The 19,550-nt window shown below is 41.3% G+C and overlaps 6 protein-coding genes across 6 annotated transcripts; 2 read left to right on the forward strand and 4 right to left on the reverse strand.

The window, feature by feature from the left end:
• Positions 1-1,097: 1,097 nt before the first annotated feature.
• BDB00DRAFT_254626 (kinase-like domain-containing protein) lies at positions 1,098-3,422 on the reverse strand. The gene is made up of 7 exons (XM_053116672.1): positions 3,138-3,422; positions 2,409-2,688; positions 2,223-2,322; positions 2,057-2,118; positions 1,723-1,986; positions 1,178-1,661; positions 1,098-1,102 (listed from the first exon to the last, which is right to left on the reverse strand). Exons 1-6 carry the CDS (start codon positions 3,272-3,274, stop codon positions 1,572-1,574), a joined length of 933 nt encoding a protein of 310 aa, XP_052981415.1. The 5' UTR covers positions 3,275-3,422; the 3' UTR covers positions 1,098-1,102; positions 1,178-1,571.
• A 952-nt stretch (positions 3,423-4,374) lies between these two features.
• BDB00DRAFT_814874 (aspartic peptidase domain-containing protein) lies at positions 4,375-6,378 on the reverse strand. Its single transcript, XM_053122864.1, has 8 exons — positions 6,210-6,378; positions 6,063-6,084; positions 5,925-5,998; positions 5,709-5,843; positions 5,474-5,579; positions 5,333-5,380; positions 5,236-5,262; positions 4,375-5,165 (listed from the first exon to the last, which is right to left on the reverse strand). The coding sequence occupies exons 1-8, from the start codon at positions 6,354-6,356 to the stop codon at positions 4,513-4,515; spliced, it is 1,212 nt and encodes a 403-aa protein (XP_052981416.1). The 5' UTR covers positions 6,357-6,378; the 3' UTR covers positions 4,375-4,512.
• Positions 6,379-11,092: 4,714 nt separating this feature from the next.
• BDB00DRAFT_814879 (uncharacterized protein) lies at positions 11,093-12,141 on the reverse strand. The gene is made up of 2 exons (XM_053122865.1): positions 11,296-12,141; positions 11,093-11,181 (listed from the first exon to the last, which is right to left on the reverse strand). The coding sequence occupies exons 1-2, from the start codon at positions 11,665-11,667 to the stop codon at positions 11,164-11,166; spliced, it is 390 nt and encodes a 129-aa protein (XP_052981417.1). The 5' UTR covers positions 11,668-12,141; the 3' UTR covers positions 11,093-11,163.
• Positions 12,142-13,030: 889 nt separating this feature from the next.
• BDB00DRAFT_814882 (uncharacterized protein) lies at positions 13,031-14,177 on the forward strand. The gene is made up of 4 exons (XM_053122866.1): positions 13,031-13,370; positions 13,497-13,690; positions 13,802-13,992; positions 14,064-14,177. The coding sequence occupies exons 1-4, from the start codon at positions 13,180-13,182 to the stop codon at positions 14,088-14,090; spliced, it is 603 nt and encodes a 200-aa protein (XP_052981418.1). The 5' UTR covers positions 13,031-13,179; the 3' UTR covers positions 14,091-14,177.
• Positions 14,178-16,618, reverse strand: BDB00DRAFT_814885 (armadillo-type protein). The gene is made up of 9 exons (XM_053122867.1): positions 16,477-16,618; positions 16,202-16,392; positions 15,961-16,121; positions 15,515-15,869; positions 15,321-15,419; positions 15,110-15,244; positions 14,867-15,009; positions 14,656-14,801; positions 14,178-14,558 (listed from the first exon to the last, which is right to left on the reverse strand). The coding sequence occupies exons 1-9, from the start codon at positions 16,556-16,558 to the stop codon at positions 14,194-14,196; spliced, it is 1,677 nt and encodes a 558-aa protein (XP_052981419.1). The 5' UTR covers positions 16,559-16,618; the 3' UTR covers positions 14,178-14,193.
• A 510-nt stretch (positions 16,619-17,128) lies between these two features.
• Positions 17,129-19,005, forward strand: BDB00DRAFT_814890 (cytosine(38)-C(5)-methyltransferase-like protein). The gene is made up of 10 exons (XM_053122868.1): positions 17,129-17,192; positions 17,265-17,339; positions 17,417-17,455; positions 17,555-17,767; positions 17,843-17,965; positions 18,052-18,276; positions 18,384-18,456; positions 18,526-18,552; positions 18,633-18,664; positions 18,743-19,005. Exons 1-10 carry the CDS (start codon positions 17,145-17,147, stop codon positions 18,998-19,000), a joined length of 1,113 nt encoding a protein of 370 aa, XP_052981420.1. The 5' UTR covers positions 17,129-17,144; the 3' UTR covers positions 19,001-19,005.
• The last annotated feature ends 545 nt before the right edge of the window (positions 19,006-19,550 follow it).

A 19,550-nucleotide genomic window follows, 5' to 3' on the forward strand; every position in this document is an offset into this window, starting at 1 on the left:
CTACTACTACTGCTACCACGCCTTCCATCCCTTATCCAAGTGCACAGCAGCCTTATAATTACACGGGACAGGTGCCCGTCGAGTTTTTACATAATGTACAGCCTTTGCCAATGCAGCAGCAGCAACAGCAACATATGATAGACCCAACACAAGCATCATCACAGCATCAACAACATCAACAACAACATAATCATCCTCCTCCTCCTATTCCGCATTCGCAACCACAGTTTCATCATCATACTCATCATCATCCGTTAAATCCACAGACGCCTACGCCGTCGTTCCAGATGTCATCGGCCCCTGCTACTGTATCGTCATCTTCATCGTCGTCATCGCCGTTACAGCAGCAGCAACAGCACATTACTGCAGTAGTATCATCACCTTCACTACCTCTTGAGCAGCAGCAGCAGCAGCAAATGGCGTTCACTGCAGATCCGATGTCGATGCACCATCAAACGTCTGCATCACAGGCAACGTTTGAACCTGTCATGATGGATACTAGCGTGTCAACTACGACGCGTCAACCGCAGGATTTCTCCATGGTGATTGATCCGTCATCGTTGACAACTACAGAGGCAGCGTACATGACAGCCGCTACTTCAACGGATGCCAGCAACAACAGTAGTAGTAGTAATAATGATAACAGTCATACCAGCGGTGATACTAGATATGATGGGTTTGGAGGAACTGCAGTATAACAACTCGCCTTGCCTTACTAACTTCCTTCCTTTCTTCCCTGACCCCCTTACCCCCGGCCCCGTCCACAAAAAAAAGTGTCCTCGTTTTTCCTACCTATTATTCCTTTCATCTATGTATATTTTTTCTTTTTTCTTTATATGGGTATCACTACTTGTCAATCCTGTTTTTTCCCTGGCGGAAAGCTCAACTTGGCAGCAGAGAGAGCACAGCACAACACAACACAACACAACACACATGCACCCTTGTTTTACACACAGACACATACACACCATTTTCTTTGTTGTATCACTATCGCACCACCACGTAATATCCGTTGTTACTATGGCATATAAAGTATGAATTCTACCCGTTTCTGGCGCTTTCTTTGTAATGGCTAAAGCTGAGGCTCAATGTGTTCTTGCACCTATTGTATGCATAATTCAGTTTAAGAGTTGCAATTGTATGATACAGCGTCTTCCCATCGCCCCACAGCAGTGACCTTGTGGCTGAGTTTATATTAACGTCTTTTTCACAATATGAGTTAAAGTGGTCCGTGCAGAAAAGAGAATGGTAGATCATGCTATATTATGGAAAATAAACATTGCTAATGTGGTGTTGTACTAGTGCGGTGATAGTAATAGTAGTAATAGTAGTAGTAAATAAAATTAATTCATGAACGTAATTCATATACTCTTTTGCATAACCCATCAGACCATCCAGGCCTGAAGAATTTAAGGTAAATTAATAGGGAATCAACCGCGCAAAGGAAGACAAAACGAAAGAAAAGGTATATGATAGGAATAATAAAGAAAGATGACATTCTGCGCGGAGACGGTAATATGTAATGTGCGAGAGTCAGACCAGAAGTGTATATGCGCAGAAGAAAGAAAGTATTATGTCACCAATGTCTTGTTCACAAAAGAGGCAAGACCTTGTGCATCGGTAGATTTCAGCAAACTTTGTTCAATGTGCAAGTCGAGTTCCTACAAAAGACGTCATTTGAGTAAAGCGTTTCTACTACTGCACAGGAATCTGAAAACATACTGCAACAACGTCTTTGGCGGTGGGTCGATTTTCAGGGGTTTCTTCTAAAAGCCATGCGACAAGACCAGTGCAGTAGATGGTCGGATAGCTGTACGTGAAAGTGGGGCTAGGTTCTTCCAGGATCTTGTCAAACACTTCCTCGTCGTCCTTTGTTGCGTAATGCGGAGGAACACGGTCCATCATCTCAATCAATGTGATACCGAGCGACCAAAGATCAACTTTTTCGTCGTATGATTGTTCCCGGATAACCTCTGGTGCCATCCACTACAATAGCGTATAGTGTTCAAAGTTAAATCAGCCCACACTTTATCACACAATGAAAAAGGCTATTTACCTTGGCTGTTCCAAGTCTTTCGCGATTGGTGTGTCGTGTGCTTGTCGCAAGACCAAAATCAGCTAATATTGTGAAAGAGAAGACACCCAACGCCATGTCAGCTTGATATGATTGGCTCTCTTTTGCACAGAATCATCATCATCATCAATGATGATATTAAACTCACCAAGTTTAACTTCACCGTGGGGGCCGATCAACAAGTTTTCACATTTGACATCTCGATGGATAAACTGTTTGCTGTGCAGAAACACTAGGGCATTCAAGGTCTACACATGTTGATTCGTCAAAAGCAGGATTAGAGCTATTGGCAAAAGAGAAGGCCCCTCTTCCTCTAGATCCCGTCCTTTTTTACCTGTCGGATAATGTATACTGCATATTCCTCTGGCAAACCACGGCAGCAAAGAACTGCAAAGACGCTACATCGCATGAGATCCATAGCAATCCAGACTTCATTCTTGTGGACCGATGCTTCGCGGAGCTTGATTAGGTTCGCATGGCCGCTTGCCATGATTTTAAGTTCACGAACAATAGCAGCACGGTATTCTCGGTCGTTATCCAGTTTGCATCGTTTCAATGCGAGCTTAACACCTGCTGCACCACGAACTCCAACTTGCACAACGGATCCATTGACACTATTTTAGAAGCACCCAAAATTGTTTTGCATTAACATCAAACGTAGAACTTTGTCGAAACACTCCTTTATAGTCCTCTATGAACAGTCTCTTCCTGCCCCATCGTCTCCCTCGCTTATTCACACACACCTCCGTTTCTCTCTCCTCAAGGCCCCGGTGGTCCCTTCCCCTTCTCCTGCCCCTTTATTTTGATTTGGTCGCACACACACACACACACACACACGATATATTTATATATTCATACACACTAACTCTCTCAAACCATTCGCACAATTCACCCTGCCCCCCTCCTTGTGTGAGAAAGACAGAGGGTAGATGGAGAGAAAGAGTCTCCGCTTTTGTCCCTTATTTCTTAATTCCCCTCCCTCCTTTTTTACATGGTTTGAGGTACCAAGTCGACGGCGACGATAATAATAACAACAATAATAACCAAAATTACTACTACTTACCCAGTGCCAATTTCTTTAGATCCTAGATAGCGGTTCTTTGGTAATTCGATCAGTGTGATTTTGGGGATCGCCTTCTTCAAACGCTTCACGAACCCAGACTCTTCATGGCGAACGATAGGAGGAGGTGGAGGTGGCATCCAGTCTGCCTTGCATCGGGCAGGGACCCATGGAGGCTATCGTAGTAGTAGGCTATTGCGTTAGTTTTAGGGAAGAATATACCTAAATATGGGTCTTCTTCATCATTAAGGAACTATACACATTTACCCTTGCCGGACTGGTCTCTACAGGCTTCTTTGCCTGCTTGGGTTCAACATGTACAGGCAGTAAGTACGCTTTGCCTAGGATATCTGGAATTTCGCAGTGGCCAGGCGAGCGCCAAACACCCTATTATCAAACATAGTAAAACGGGAACGACCATTGGTATGCTTTCTTCATTAGGCCCCACTTTTTGTCGTTGCTATTGTCTTTTTTTGTTCGACAGGTCCAAATTAAAATAAAGCTTGGCACTTTCATTTATGTGTACAAACCTTGTCATTGCTCTTATTGTTGCTGCTAATGTTGCTGGCGGCGGTTGGTGGTCTCACTGAGCCCAACGACCTTCTTTTCTGAGGAGCGACAACAGGTGCGGGTTTGTTGGCAGCAGTCGTGTCCGAGCACGACTTGCGCACTGTAGTTTTAACGGTTGCTTGCATGTGTTTAGATCAATGTTGTTGATAATAATTGGAGAGGAAATGTAGCCTGTGTTTTAGAGTATTGGGATTTATAAAGAGGAAAAGAAGACGAGTCCTGGGAATGGAGGAGTAATGAAAGGGAGGGAAAAGAAGCTGGTTGTAGCGTTATTTTACTGAGGACGAGAGCGCTCTAATATTTTTTTTTGCGTATTTTTTAAGTTAGTTCTTAAAGGACAAGTTGATAACGATAGGGAAGGGAAACAATAAAGAAAAAAATGGGGGATGAAGGGAAAGGAGCAGAAGGGCAAGCAGCAGCAGTTGGTGGGCACTTCTTTTTTTTCCACAATTTTCTCGTGACCTTTGCCTTATGCGCTGTGCGAGTGTGTGTCCCTCAAGGAGTTGTATAAGTGCAGCAGGTTTTTTTTAGCTTATTTTGCTCTTGTGGGCTAATAATTTTAATTTGAAGATTTGATGGACCCTTGCCGTCCAGGTACTACCAAGGATGCTAACACTGCTATTATTACCTACTAATAATAATGCATAGATGTACGAGATGAAGATCGAGCCTGACAATTATTAGGATAATAAAGGAACATTAAAAGCTGGGTTGAAGTGATATACAGAAATTATCATATTCGCTATTTGGTTTGATTGGATGATGATCGTGGTGTAATAACAGTAATAATAGATTTGATATATTATAGTTAGCAATCGCAAAGGGGTGTGAGTTTGGCATCCGAGCCATCGACAGTTTCGGCCAAACCCATGCGAAGCATATGGTGATCCCAGATCTGGTAAAACTCGTCCAGGACAATAGTACCAAGCGTCCATTCCTTGAATCGATCGCTACCTCGACGAATATGCGTGTAGCACTTGGCGTCCTCGCTCTCGTCATTCTCATCGATACGGTCCGTCCACAAGGATGCAGGGACACTGATCTGATAATTCTCAAACTTGAAGTTCAAGTTGGGAATTGAGTCGAGCTTGCTGCACTTGAACTCGTATCGATGTTTAAAGATGTTGTAAAAGGCACCAAATTTCAAGTGCAAGATATCGGCGTGGACAGGGGGGGCCTTGATGGAACGTGTGCCTGTAGCAAACTTGGCATACGACTTGTGAGGAAGATCGCAGTCGTACTTGCCCTCCAAACCGACACCCTTCAGGGCAGTTCGCCAGTAGATGGAGTGATTCTCGCATTCTTTCTCGGACGCAGGGAGAGCAAAGTAAGCGATTTCACCGACATAGCGGGAAGGATCGATACCAAACGTGAACACTGCTTGCTTGGTATCCCAGCGCTTGGTACCACCACCGAAACTGCCGCTGGTCTGAGAAGATTCACCGAGAGAACGCTTGCTCACTATATGCACCCAACAAGATATTTAGCTTCCTTTTCTTTTGCTCAAAAACGAAACAAGTCATATACATACATCTGCCATCGACACCTTCCAGGGCACCTATAACAATAACAAGGAATTATTACATCTGAAAGAGAGCACTGAAAAAGAAAGAATTTTTTTTTCTTACTGATGATAGAGTGCAATGCATCTTGGTTACCGTAGCCCAAAAAGCCGACTAGAAATCGTTAGTGTAAAAGCCGGTTAGCAAACGCACGCACATGGAATAATGTAACGGGAAAAACCGCAACTGATCACTTTTGCTACGTACGGTAGTCGGAGGCATCAAAGCCCTCTACTTCGGTAGCAGCGCCGATCGGGAAGTTTTGAAAGTTGATGGGAGTAGAGGTGTCTACATTGCCAAAAGCAACCGTATCCTATAAGCAAACAACAACGGTAAAGATGAGTATAAATTTCTGAGATACGCCTTCCCCATTTAACCAACAAAATATGGATTTGTTGCCATGATTATAATGTATAAGTTTAAGACTGTGATATTAGTTAACCTTGTACATTTGTACGGACACGCCTCGACCATCCTCGTATTCAACCTTTTCTTCTTTTGTGGTATCGCAAAATGCGGTCGAAGAATCTGCAGGATTGTAAAGAGCAGAGGACTGAATGCAATTCTCAGTGTTGCACTACATATTTCCTGAAGACGTTAGCAAGAAAATGAAGACGGGTGTGGCGGAATATATCACACTTTTGAGAACAAAACTTGCCTGGGAGGAAGGCACCCAGCTCACTTCAGACCCAGTGTCGAACAACACTTTAAAATCAGTTTGAGGTGGGGTACCTATCGAGAGCATATCTCTGTTAGAGAGCACTTGACAGATAAAAAAGATAATGATCATACTTACCGACGTTGAGAGAAATGGCATACTTTTGTTTGTGCGAAAGAAAATAAGAAGCAGTGAATCAATCAGTACCCAGGAAAGAAAAACATTATGTTTTTTAATACATCTTTGTTCTTTTGTCGATCTTTTCATGTCATTTTTTCTACATACCAAGCCGTTCTTATAGGTCATATCAATCGTAATAAGTTCGTCTGCAGTTTCATTGGTGTTGCGACGTTCGAGGGAAGGGAGAAATGGAGCAGCCAAAGCACTGCTGGAAGCAAGTGCTAGAGTGGCAATCAAAGTAAGGGAGCGCATTTTTTGAGTGAGCAAAATGTGGATAAGGAGTAGAAGCGTATTTATATTCACAGCACGCAGCAAGTAGTGTTGTTGCTGTGATATGTTTTCCAAGTGTAACGTTGCTCTTGACTTCAAGGTTTCATGCTTTACTCAGACGAGAGAATGGGCGAGAGACTGTGCTACAAAACAAGCGAGTCTGAAGTAACACGTACGCTTAAGCCGAGGTACTTTTGTGTACATTGGAATATATAACGAGCTCACATAATACACGCACATTAGATAGAGAAGATAACAGTATAGTATGTCTTCTTTTCGTAAAGCAGGTGCAGTCGATGTATGGCAGAGCGCTGGTCTATACAAGCACGGTTACAGAAATAGAATGTAATCGTTGAATAACAGTGGTGTTGTTATAATAAACCCATAACATTTTATTGCGCAAGTTTTTTGCCATGATCTACAAAATGAACAGTCCATTCGTGGGATCTAATTGTTCTAGAAACACCTTCTTTTTTTATGGGTTGCTAAAATCTCTATAAAAATCAGCTATTGAGTAAAGTGTCTTCACTGCATAGCTTGTGGATAGTTGCTATCAACTGCTACCAATACCATGCCCACTATCCTTTTCCTTCCGGGCTGCGGTGTCACAAATTAATTTGACGTGTCCCAAGCCTTGGCCATTTGAGGAATTCGGAAGCAGAAAGCTATTCTTGAGTGACAAGAAAACCATTTTTTTCCACACTGAGAAATAAACCAGAATAAAGAGATAAACTGAGAATCTTCTGGTGGACCATATTTACTACTATCACTAGTGAAAAAGCAAGGTGCATAGAAGGAGGGGAGGAACAAAAACCTAAATCTAGTTCGATGTTACTGTATTACACAAAAAACCCAAACAAACTACATAAGAACCATCACCGTCACTACTACAATTTAAAAAACGCTATGTAGTATACCCCGCATTTTAGTTCATCACCATAAAACCATATTGTTGTCCTCCTTTATCATTTGTTCTAGACAAAACTAGTTGGCCTATCTCTGTCTACTACCAAATATTGAGCATGTGCTCGTTATAGGAAAAGAAAAGTAAGTCGCTTTTTTATGATACAGTTGACAGTTCCATACTCGTTTGTGTTCCTTGTATCGGCTAAAGCCAGACTAGGTGCTGTCATGCTTGGGCTGCCATTACATATAAGGAGCACACCTCGCACATCCACGCATTAGATAATACTGCTTTGCCAGCTTATAGTGGCGATAACGTCTCTTCCACGATATTGTAACTCAAATCAGCACAGTGTGACCAATTTAGCGATAGTATTGGTTTTTTTGTCGTCACATTTCCCTTGCTTTGATGCGTACCTTGATTTGGTTCGATGACAGTAACTCGTTATTCGGACTATCTATCTTCATCTGTAGAAAGAGTGTCTTGGAGGGGGTTGTCTGTACCCTGTAACAAGCAACAACGGACAGTATATACCATCGTACATTAACCCATCAATCTCGATTGTTGATCCCTTTTTTAAATTCACGTTTCTTTATAGAATAGCCTCGAAAATTCTAAAGATGTTTGCATATCTTTGTACTATTGTGTACACCAAACCAGCAGTGAGCAATTATGGTTATAGCATATATCAATCTACGTCGTCCCTTGCTCATTATGATGTATTCAGACTTGTTAATTTCCCTTATTTAGTGGAATGCAGGCTTTTCGATGCTATACATATATGCAATCCTTATATGAAGAACTTGACTGCATATTATAGGTCTACTACTGCGCTAATGTGAGGAACAGACTGAAGAGGAAGACGAGGGGCTTCAGGAAAATACATTATATACAGCACAATAGATATATAGTACTATGATGGTCAAAATCTCATTGCTCGACATCAAAAGTACTGCATACACTAGGGTCTAGTGAAAGATATCATCCTGCATATAACCATTTGCCGCAGTAACTATTGCTGGATTCCACTCCGCTGGTACAGTACATAATCCACGGATGATCGATGCTGGAGACGAAGTGTATCATGACAATTTGATGGCTTGTATCTCTTCTCTTTTCCATTTTATCCTTGATCGACCGAAAGAAAGCTTATGCATACAGTAACAAGAATGTCTGATGAGTGGCGGTAGCTCAAGTGCCATTGTAGAAAGAAGCACAATAATGTTATTACTGTTTCGATTTATTTAGGTTATGTGCTTCACGATGAGTAACTCTTGTGGTTGCAGTATATTAAGTACTAGTGGACTCCCAACTCGACCATCAATGACCGTCATCATTCAACTGACACGTCAACTCAAAGCACGTGGATACTTGAGACAGTCTCGATGACAGGTTGCTTCCTTTTTTATTGGGCAGATATTGGATTTTGGGTAAGAAAGAAGAATAAAGAAAGGATATAGAATGGAAGGAACAGCGATGATATTTTTCACGAGGGTGATGCTTCAATGTTCGCTTTCAGAGATATTGTGGCAGTAGTATGGATGTACTGTATACACTTTCAGTAACAAGGGAGCCTAATTCGAGCAACCACAGCCTTCGGAAGCTTGGGCTTCGCCAGAAGCGCACGCACAGTTACTTCCACAGCCGCAACCGCTCCTATACAATATGTTTTTGACACGGTATTGCCATCAGCTCGAATATTCTCAAAAAGTAGGAAAGCCTTTAACTTACTCTTCCGAAGCGCAGGCACACGTTTGAGCGCACTTGCAAGAATCTATGGTACATTGGCAACTATCAGCCTTGCACTTGCAGTCAGCTCCACAGCAAACAGGGTTTCCCATAATGATTGGTTTGGTTCTTTGAGAGAAAATAAGAAAAAGAGGTTAAAGAAAGAGAGAGAAGAAAAAAAACTGCGCTGTGTGGGAACTAACGAACAATTAATAGAGTAGGATTGGACGTACTTGCATGTTTGTTTGTAAAGAGTAAGCGCCCTAGACTCGCTCCTTTTTTTCTTATTGATAATAACATGAACATACTGTTGCTTTTATTTGCCGCTAACTCGTTTCACAATCGGTAAGTCAATGCGCAATGCATGGTTGCTCTCTTCGTAATAGATTGTAACACCACTATTATTCTTTGTTTTCTATAAAACATGTGCATTTCCTCATTCACAACCTAGTGATAAACACATGATAAGCATCTAGAGATGATGAGAGGAGGGCCAGTTAGTTATTTTCCACAACAAGAGAGTACGAGCCATTATTATTAACACCTAATCTTTTCTTAGGAAAACGAGTTAAACGTTGTATATAAGGATAAGCCTAGATCTCTGACACAGACCAACGACCATGAATGTTTATGCAAAAGAGATAAAAGTATTTATTTTCCTGATTCCCGATACTTAGACTGGTACAGTATTATTGAAGTTTATTGTGTACATACACAAAACGAAGCTTCTATAGTAGACTGTAACGTATATTGACTCGGTCACTAGTACCAGAACTATTGAATCGCTGTTGGGAGTATTGGTATGCATTTCGTGAAATAGAGAAACAACTCCAGATGTTTAGCTCCTTTAAGGCTGTCGGTGACGAAAGAGAAATTTTATCTTCTACAGGTTGTTGTTCTCCTTGATGTATATTCACAAAAGAGCGTATTCCATCGTCGGTTATGCTTTGGCATTCACTGACATCCAGCGTTTCCAAATGATTCTTCATTCTTAAGCCGATGAGTTCCATCACTGTATTGTTGATGGCGTCCATTCCCTGGAAACATAATCGTTTCAGGCATTTTTGATACTGATTTGTTGCGGCTGAATATTGTTGTATAAACAAAATAATAGATTCCGATGAAACATGGTTACAGAAAGCCATCGTCAGTGACTGGAGATGATGCAGTGTTGCAACACGTCGGAAAAATAACCGGTTTGCGGCTGTAAGGTTGTATAACTGGATGTGTTCGAGTTGGGATGTCTGGTGTAAAAATGAAGTTAGATCGTCTATCACTGCTGACTGTTGTTGTTGCCGTTGTCTCCTACTCATATCACTGTAGACGGTGGGGTACATGATGGGCATCAAACCCTCATCTTCGATTTCATCGTTCTCGTCGTCATCCTCTTCATTACTAAGGAAGTCGTCGCTGTTGTCGTCATTAATTCCAAGAATGATGCTTTTCAGTTGAGGAAACGGTAGAATGCCCAAATACGCGGTTGTTTCGCTGGATAATCTTGAGATAAACTTGATATCGAGAGTTTCCAAAGTGGCGTTATTTCTTTGAATGAGAGGCGTCAGATTTCTTTCATCCACACCTGTCAGCTCTGTTAGATGTATATGATGTAATCCTGCTGCGTCCTCTGACGTAGTTGCTGTTGATGTCGTCCACGATTTTAAATCGTAGCCAAAATGGATAGTCTCGAGCGCCGGGGCATGCTTGTATAAAGAGCAAAGTACGGCATTGGTGTCGCGAAAATCGTAAGGGTTGATGCTTATACGACGCAGTCGAGGTAGAGATTTCAATAGTCCATCAAGGTTGATATTTTTTGTAATACCGTGCATGTAGATGGAAAGACTAGCAAGTCGTCGATGTACTAATGAAAAGTTCCATTGGTCGGTTGTACGTGGATGAGTGACTACTACTACTGCTGCTGCTGCTGGCACCCGTGCTGCGGTTGATAATGTCAAGTGCTCAAGGTTTGGACATTCGCTGAGAATACTTTTTAAAGCAACGCAAGGTGCCGAACTAGTATGACCTCTCACTTCCAAGTCTCGCAAATTAGGTCCCAACAATCGCAATAGTCTTGAAAAATTTCGCCTTGACAATGCAGAATGCAGGTGCGCTATACATTTATTCATCGTCCACTCAGTTAAAGCCAGCCTACAAGATCCTTCACGGAATAACAAAAGGGTAATTGATGATGGACTGAACTTTCTTACCTGTTTGTACGTGGCAACAATCATGCGCGAGCAAAAAATTGATTTCCTGAGTCTGTTTGCGCCGCTTGCGGGCATTGATGCACAGCACTTTGACATGTTGACCGTACAGACGACTTTTGTAAGGTGCTAGAACATGAGCAAAGTCGTACGTCGAATCGGATAATTCGCGCCACAGGCCTTCCCAAGAAAAGATAAACGAACGCCAGGCTTTACAGACTCGAGTGCAGCGGATGCTTTGCTCCATTGGGAGCATGGCGAAAATGGCGGACAGGAGTTCAAAAGGCAAGACACTTACAAATGAGGCCGTGGCAATGGCATCTTTATGCCATGAATGTTGTTGCGCTAGTGTTGTACTATTACTGGTAGCAGTAGTGGTGATTATAGTGCCACGAGAGTTTTGTGAATCTTGGTAGTGATGGTCAAAGGTGGTGGCGCTGGCAGAATGGTAGCGAGGCATAATGACGATGGACAAGCAAATGCTCTATTACTCATAGCATAACCATTATATAGCATGGGGAGCCCAGCATGTGGCGAGTTTTTCTCTGGGGTGTGTGTGTATGTGTATTCATCTTTTCGATTAATGCGCCCCAAAAAAATGTTGGTCTCGCGATGCTCACCCTTCTTTCTCCCCTAGAAATCAAGGGAGAAAGGGTGCTGAGAGGTCCGAGTGGAAAATTCCGACGAGTGTTATCTGTACGAAGGTATGAACTGTGGATATCATCACTTATCTATACTTACATGAAAAAGCACATAGTTTACTATGCTATATCATTAGCTCATACATATAAAAAGATCTTCCTTCGATATCTGTAACATTTTGGGAAGAATACACATTACTTGACGCTTTGGTGTCGCAACAGTAAAAGCAGCACCCTTTCACTGATAATGATTTCTGCATCACGCACTGCATCGTGCAAGAACTGCGTGAAGAAAAGAACACCGTCCGTGTCCCATCACATGTGTATAGAACATTTCTTAGAGATATGAGTGGGGTTGTTGTTATGTGGTCATTGCTTGTTGCCCATTCAAGGATAGTCGATTTTCAGCCTTTTCTTACCTTTCTCTTTTGCAAAGCGAGAAATTTCTTTGGCTTTCATCAGATGTCATACTTCAAACATAAGATAATGGTTGGCGTGGCTCAAGTTAACAAGAGCAAACAGAGATCTATGAGCTAGCACGAGATCATTGTTGCTTATGTGGTTGCATGGATGAGACCCTTATTTATACTGCTCGTTGCTATTCTTATTGATCTCCTCAAACTTCAGTTCGAAAAAGGCTATAAAAGCGATCGCGTTACTGTCAAGATGTGTTAAAAAACGTCACCGCATAATAATAAAGACCTCTTTTTTTTGGTTAAAATCAGTAGAACAAGTACTACCCGATGTCTGTTTCTTCTATCGTGCGTGAGCGTTACATCTCCGTGATCTCTAGTTGTAGTATAACATTACTGGGAGTAATTATCATTAAGAAAGTACATACTGTAGTGAGTGCCTCGTAATGTACTACACCGCTCGTTTAAAGTGTGGGCACTTGATGGTCCGTCGGTCATTATGTGATATGATGCTATTACTATTACATGATTTGATATATACAATTACGAAAGTTAAACAAACAAGAACGCAACCATCTCAGCTAACGCTACGAAAGACTAGAGTGCACGCTGAAGGATGCATATCAGGAACAACCATTGATTGTCATAGCTACAGCGCCCGTTGCTACAGTACTCTAATTTTCGGAGCCGCTGCTGTCTATGCAGCTGCTGACAACCGCTGCCTGCCTACTCTCGTCACACATTTTCTGAAACAGACACAGCGCTCTTCCTCCTTGCACGTCTCGGAATCCCACCTCACCTCCGCCCCCTTCTTCACGCCACACACACACACATATACACGAGTACATACCTTTCAACGAGCCCTCTCTTTTTTTATTACATACATATACATTATAGCAATTTCCATCTAAAAATACCATGCCTGGCTTTTATACCTCACTTGCCGGGACGGCGACGAGTGTCATTACGATTGTCGGCCTGTACATGCTTCTCACCGGCACCGGTCAAGAATTCAACGTTGGAAAGTACCTCGAAGCATCATCGCCTTACGCATGGGCAACGACAGGAATGGGATTGTGCATTGGTCTTTCCGTAGCTGGCGCAGCTTGGTAATTATGATAGGAAAAAAGAGAAGCACTAAAAAAGCTGAATCTGTTACGAAAGAAAAAGGAATGTGTAAATCTCATCCATTACTTACGCGTTTTAATACGCATGTACTATACGAACACATACAGGGGCATCTACGTTACCGGCTCTGCATTATTGGGTGGTGCTGTCAAGACACCGCGTATTCAATCGAGAAACTTGATTTCCATTATTTTCTGTGAAGTCGTTGCCATTTACGGTGTCATTATGACCATTGTCTATTCAGCCAAGCTTGTCGAAGTTTCCGAGGAAACGCTTTATACACCGTCAAATTACTTTACAGGTTCGTCGTGAAACTACCACCCCATTTGTTTGTTTTTTGAGGAAAAAAGTAGGTACAGTTCTTGTGCTCATATACAGGACATGCTGTCTCTCTGTTTTCTCTCCTTTGCAGGACACGCGATCTTTTGGGGTGGTTTGACAGTTGGTATCTGTAACCTCTTTTGTGGCGTTTGCGTCGGTATTACTGGATCAAGTGCTGCTCTTGCAGATGCTCAAGACCCTCAACTGTTTGTTAAAGTCCTGGTCGTCGAGATTTTCGGTTCAGTCCTTGGTCTTTTTGGATTGATTGTTGGTTTGTTAACGGTATGTCGTCTTGAAAATTGCTAGTAGAGATCGAATCCTGAGTAACTAACTGAAAATTTTACTTTCACTAGACCGGTAAAGCATCAGATTTTGCTTAAGCATTTCTCTCTTGCCTTTTTACGATTGCTCTCACCATAAAAAAACAGGAAGGAGAAAGAAGAAGAAACGAATACAAAGAATAAAAGCCCTTTATTTGACATTCTATAGCAATTCTACTATCATCTTTGCACCCTTGTTCTCATCTGCAGCTTTCCGGATCTCCTTTTTGTGGGGTTTTAAAGCCTTTTTGGTCTGTTCCTTGGTAGATGGCTCTTCCAACAGTGATAAGACAACGAAACTTCCAAAATTTGTAGCAAAGTGTCCAAGATGAGGTTCAATACGTTCTAAGAGTTTAGGTGCAAATCCAAGAGGTTCAACAGCCTTGTCATTCATTGCTTCGGCATTGTCTGCCTTGACCATGGCTTTGATGATACGATTACCGAATCGATCTTCGATTATGTGGTTTTCTTTTTCAATGTTTTCGCTTGCCAAGTTCAAGATGGCATTTACAGCAGCGGTCTTGTCACCTAGAACATATAAAAAACAGTGAAACGTGATTTTCTGTCGGTTAGCAACTTTTTACACATTCCTGAACATGAAAGAAGCCTTTCATTACTAACATACCAGTGGCATGAAGCATGATTTCTTGTACAACTTGTGAGGAGAGCTTTTCTCTCATCAGAATAGGGGCATCTTCTGCAACAGTTTGGATAAGAGCAGGTGAGCAGCCGTCGAGGACTTCCTTGGCACGAATTTCAGGGTCCTTTTTGCTGTGTAACGACCATTAGAGTGAGTAATGAGTTAAAAGAAAGATTTTTACAGATGATACACATACCTTTGTCTGATTTCATCACCTTCTGTGATTTGTTGAACAGTTTCTGGTGACAAATATCTGGTGTTACGACCTGTAAGGATATATAAAAAGACACGTCGACCAAACTTGTCTGCAAATAGAGTTTTTGCTTGCTTGCAAAGTTCCTATTTTTCATAGAAACCAGCAACATACAGCCTCGTTAGTACCTGTTTTACCATTTTCAACAACAGCGAAGAAGGGTTAAGTAGAGAACAAACGACTTACAGAAATGAGAGCTTTGTTAATCAGCACAGTATCATCCATCACATCCAAGAAGCGGATCAGCACGAGATAGCCGTATTCATCCTGAGCAATCTTGACAACGTGTGGCTTGAATGCTTTGATGATCGTTTTACGATCCTGTAACGAAAAAATAATCCAATTAGCACATAATTCTTCAACCATTTTTCATACGTAAGTTCTTTTGCTTTTATACCTTTGGTGTCGAATAAGACAAAGAGATCATTGCGACCTTGGCTCCTTCTCGTGTGTGCAGGATATCTTGAAGGTTCTCCCGAAGATGTGCAATAATATTCTATATAGATTAAATATAGAGCTTATGTGAATTTTCCTGCCTTGGTTATATACAGCATACAATTTCTCAGTTCACAAAAACTCTTTTTTTTTTACCTCACGACCTTTAGGATCAGCCAAGGTCAAAAATTGATATAATGCCTTGTGGACAATGCTATGCACAACGGTACCCTTATCCATACATCCCATCAGAGTCTCAGACATGAAACGCAACACCGAATCCTTCTTTTCTGGCAAGTTGGTCAAAAGTTCGTCGAGTGTCTTTGCACCACCGCCACGGTTGAACAATGTCATTTCAGGACCATAGAACTCGGACAACAATTCTTGTCTTTGTGCACCATTGGCGTATTGGGCGTAAAACGATTCAATCACAGCGGATGCTTCTCGATGACGGATAAGTTTACGAACGTGAGTGCGGAATTCGGACAAGACTTGATCGCGATGTTTGTGGCTATGTGATAAAAGTACAGGTACATTAACATGGATGATCGCCAACATTAACAACCGCCTAAAGCATATTAACGAACAAAACAAAGTCTTACCAATATTCCAAAACCTTCAAAACAATAAACTTGCCATACATGGACTTGGCCAGAATCTCGTATTTGCCTGTCAATTCCTTTGCAATCTGACCACGTTGCTCTGCGTTGCCCTTTTTCAAACAGGTCTGGACAATACGTGATGCGTCGTGCTTGAAAATGATCTAGTAGTTTTTCAACCGAGTGAGTTAAACTTTCCATATATATGGCGAGTTCCCGTACTGCCCATACCAGTTGTCCTTACCTCTTGCACATGACCAGTGATCACATTCATGATCTTTTGCATCAGATCCTTTGTCTCGTCACGAGAAATATCACCACGCCGAAGATTCTCCCAGATTTTCTTGGCTTCAGTAATCATTTCAAAGTGACGATCGTTTCCTTTACGTTCTTGCTTCAAGTTTTTCTGTTGGTGGTGTCTGGAAGCCGAAGAGTCTAAAAAGTGAGTAGTTAAAACAAAGACCAGCAAATGTTAGGTTGGATCCAAGTGTATAAAGTTCGATCGTCTGTAGGACTCACCATTTCCCTTCAACTTTTTGCTGGCGTCTTTGTCAGAGTAATCGCTGGCCTTTCTTTTCATTGCACCCTGTGAATATACCATTGTTGATCGAGATCGTTTTCGAAAGGAGAAAAAAATTCTTTGCTGCCATGCCACTCAACTTTACTTTACTAGGATTCAATGTCCGTTTTTGGAAAAAGCAGTTGCAGGGCACATCACCGAGCCGGGAAGGCTTGCAAAGTATACTAGGGCAATATGCTCATTGGCACATCGGCTTCACTATCTTTCCGGTGTAAAATGCTAGTTCCATAACCCGCTCTTGGCTAATACTCTAGCGTGTGGATATGTAGTAGCTATTACAAGCTAAGCCTTGCATAAACTAATTGTGAGGCCCTCAAATGTCTACTCTCTGGTTGGCTTGTGTTCGGAATGCATCGAAGCAGAACACCCGGTGCAATCATATAAACAGCTGCTACATCGTTCTCCTGAGCTTATCGCTGATTATGACTTGTCTTTTTGTCGTCGAGAGACATAGTTCGTGGCAAAATGACAGAAAGTGCAGTAAGTAGATGGATTAAATTTGGTGGAGCAGCCAATCGTGTGGCTGAGGTTCGAAGTGCATAAAACTCGTTCAATTTCAATTCCCCCACACCCCCTTTCCTTTCCTGATATAGACAACACGACCAACATGACACCATTAAAAATGCTAGAATTCTATTCTGGCATAGGAGGCATGGTAACATGAATCAACATGTACACACGACCAGCTTCACCACTGTTATACTAATAAAACGCTTTTTTTATGTAGCATTATGCAGCAACCTTGGCCGATTGGGATTTTGAAGTAGTGAAAGCTTTTGACATTAACAATGTTGCTAACGACGTATGTTTTTGTATCCACAAAGGGATATTTATGCGTAGTGGAAGGCCAAATCTCTTAATACGATTTTTCTATATTAGATCTATAAGCATAATTTCGGTCCCAAAACAGTTGGACAGGTATTAAGAAAAAACAGTTTTGTGCCCTGAATATCTGTTCTTGTTCTTTTGGACTTCCAATTGATCTGACAGGTTCTTTTTTGTTTCCTTTTCGTATAGCGTCAGATTGAAGCCTTGACACTAGAGTACTACGACAAAGTAGCTGCTGATATTTGGACCATGTCACCGCCGTGTCAGCCTTATTCAAGACTTGGTTTGCAAAAGGGAAGCCAAGATGCCCGTTCTAGAAGCTTTTTGCATTTGCTTCAAGTGTTGGAGGGTATGAAGAATCGACCCAAATATATCCTTGTAGAAAACGTCAAAGGGTTTGAGGTAAAGGTTTTTGGTAATACTGATCTGCCGTGGTTTGAGAATGCATATCAAACTAAAGTTGAACAAATCATATAGGAATCGGACTCCCGTGATTTACTTGTGGATTCTTTGAACCGCTGTAATTACACGTTTCAAGAATTCTTGCTGACACCGTTACAACTCGGTATCCCCAACTCCCGGATGCGTTATTACTTGCTCGTATGTCTATAAACAGGAATCTAAATGTGGAGCAAAAAAGCTACATGATATGGGAACCAATAATGTTACTGATCCGAGAAGAATAGGCCAAGCAGAAACCATTGTCATTTGTTCAACCACCAACAAACACAATTCTCGGTTTTATTCCTAAATCAACACACATGTCTACAGAATTCATCGATAATCGAACACGGACTTTGGATAACGAGGATGCATTAGTTGCATTATCAGCTGTTCAAATTGGAAGCGTGTCCAGATATCTTGAACCCGAAGCCACAGTTAATTTTGACTCGCATGCCATACCGGACAAGGTAACACATTTCAAAAAGTTGTTTCTATATTTTTGGGTTGGGAATCTTCAAACAAATATAGAGGGATTCTTGTGAGGGCAGTAATAACGTGGAAAGCAAAACATTAGACCTTGTTAAAACATGGCCACGTATTCGATATTGTAAAACCAAGTACACACCGAAGTTGTTGCTTTACCAAAGGTATTTCATGACCAATACGTTCTTTGAAAATAGTTTTTGTTAATTATTGACGCTTAATATAATTTAAAGGGTACTATCATTACGCTGAAGCAACGGGTAAGTCTAAAATATAATGAATAATGGCTTGTTTTCTGGTTTTTGCTGACTTTTTATTTTGCACATTACCTTTTTTTTAGGGTCTATCTTACAAATGAATGAAGACCTGTTGGTTAGTTATTGTTCATTATGTAATAATTGATGCTTATTTTTGCCCAAAGATACTAATGCGCTGTTTTTGAAAATTTAGACGGCTGAAACATTTGATAAGGCAGCAGAGGCGAAAAATAAGGGCAATGAACAAGAAGCATTGGAATTATTACGATCTTTAAGATTACGATACTTTACTCCCAGAGAAGTCGCCAATTTGATGGGATTCCCTGACACTTTTACATTCCCAGACTCTTCAACAATCAAGCAACGGTACCGGACACTAGGAAATAGTATCAATGTACGCTTAGTATCAGAACTTATGTCATACTTGATGAAAACCCCAAATAAATCATGATAGCCTTTTGTCATAATGAGATCTTTTCCTCAAGAAAAATGTGTAAGAGAATCGATTAAGCTATCATCATCTTAGTTATGCTTCTACTTCTGTGCTGTAGTTTGCTATATCTCTAGAAGTTTAGGGTTTCTCGCTGAATGAGTTAACCGGACAACACTTGCAGCTGCATCATTAAAAACATGTACCCTTGACGGGATTGATAGAATAGAAGCGACTTTGTTTATTATCACATATATTAGTGAGAAAATAAACTATTGTCTAAAAAATGGAACGCAAAAAAGGTTGATGAGTATAATATTACATATAACAAAGAGATGTGTAGAAAGTTCAAGAACGAATTCAGAGAACTTCGTCGAATGAATAACTTCGTTTTCAGTATGTCGTATAAAGCGCACGATTTTGACAATATCCATGTTGTCGAGATGTGGCCGAGAAATCCAACACTATGTCAAAGAGTTTGAGTACGACGCAAATAAAATGTATCTTTGATATGATGCTTAATTCCGGCAATAATCAAGCTCTTTTATAGTCTAGCTGTTACAACAACGAT

Source organism: Zychaea mexicana, assembly GCF_025766255.1.
Source record: "Zychaea mexicana strain RSA 1403 chromosome Unknown BDB00scaffold_22, whole genome shotgun sequence".
Lineage (NCBI taxonomy): Eukaryota > Fungi > Mucoromycota > Mucoromycetes > Mucorales > Lichtheimiaceae > Zychaea > Zychaea mexicana.

Bases quoted from the DNA above. Each gene is read 5' to 3' on its own strand.
- BDB00DRAFT_254626 (XM_053116672.1), bottom strand. From the start codon at position 3,274: ATGCCACCTCCACCTCCTCCTATCGTTCGCCATGAAGAGTCTGGGTTC. The intron at 2,323-2,408 runs GTAAAAAAGGAC...CAACATGTGTAG, and splicing joins CAGTATACATTATCCGACAG to ACCTTGAATGCCCTAGTGTT. The intron at 1,662-1,722 runs GTATGTTTTCAG...CGTCTTTTGTAG, and splicing joins CCGCCAAAGACGTTGTTGCA to GAACTCGACTTGCACATTGA.
- BDB00DRAFT_814874 (XM_053122864.1), bottom strand. From the start codon at position 6,356: ATGCGCTCCCTTACTTTGATTGCCACTCTAGCACTTGCTTCCAGCAGT. The intron at 5,999-6,062 runs GTAAGTATGATC...TGCTCTCGATAG, and splicing joins TGCCATTTCTCTCAACGTCG to GTACCCCACCTCAAACTGAT. The intron at 5,381-5,473 runs GTACGTAGCAAA...AACGATTTCTAG, and splicing joins CTTTGATGCCTCCGACTACC to TCGGCTTTTTGGGCTACGGT.
- BDB00DRAFT_814879 (XM_053122865.1), bottom strand. From the start codon at position 11,667: ATGCCTCGCTACCATTCTGCCAGCGCCACCACCTTTGACCATCACTAC.
- BDB00DRAFT_814882 (XM_053122866.1), top strand. From the start codon at position 13,180: ATGCCTGGCTTTTATACCTCACTTGCCGGGACGGCGACGAGTGTCATT. The intron at 13,691-13,801 runs GTTCGTCGTGAA...TCTCCTTTGCAG, and splicing joins ACCGTCAAATTACTTTACAG to GACACGCGATCTTTTGGGGT. The intron at 13,993-14,063 runs GTATGTCGTCTT...TACTTTCACTAG, and splicing joins TGATTGTTGGTTTGTTAACG to ACCGGTAAAGCATCAGATTT.
- BDB00DRAFT_814885 (XM_053122867.1), bottom strand. From the start codon at position 16,558: ATGGTATATTCACAGGGTGCAATGAAAAGAAAGGCCAGCGATTACTCT. The intron at 16,122-16,201 runs GTAAGGACAACT...AAAAACTACTAG, and splicing joins TCACTGGTCATGTGCAAGAG to ATCATTTTCAAGCACGACGC. The intron at 15,420-15,514 runs GTAAAAAAAAAA...TAATCTATATAG, and splicing joins CTGATCCTAAAGGTCGTGAG to AATATTATTGCACATCTTCG.
- BDB00DRAFT_814890 (XM_053122868.1), top strand. From the start codon at position 17,145: ATGACACCATTAAAAATGCTAGAATTCTATTCTGGCATAGGAGGCATG. The intron at 17,340-17,416 runs GTATGTTTTTGT...TTTCTATATTAG, and splicing joins TTAACAATGTTGCTAACGAC to ATCTATAAGCATAATTTCGG. The intron at 17,768-17,842 runs GTAAAGGTTTTT...CAAATCATATAG, and splicing joins AAAACGTCAAAGGGTTTGAG to GAATCGGACTCCCGTGATTT.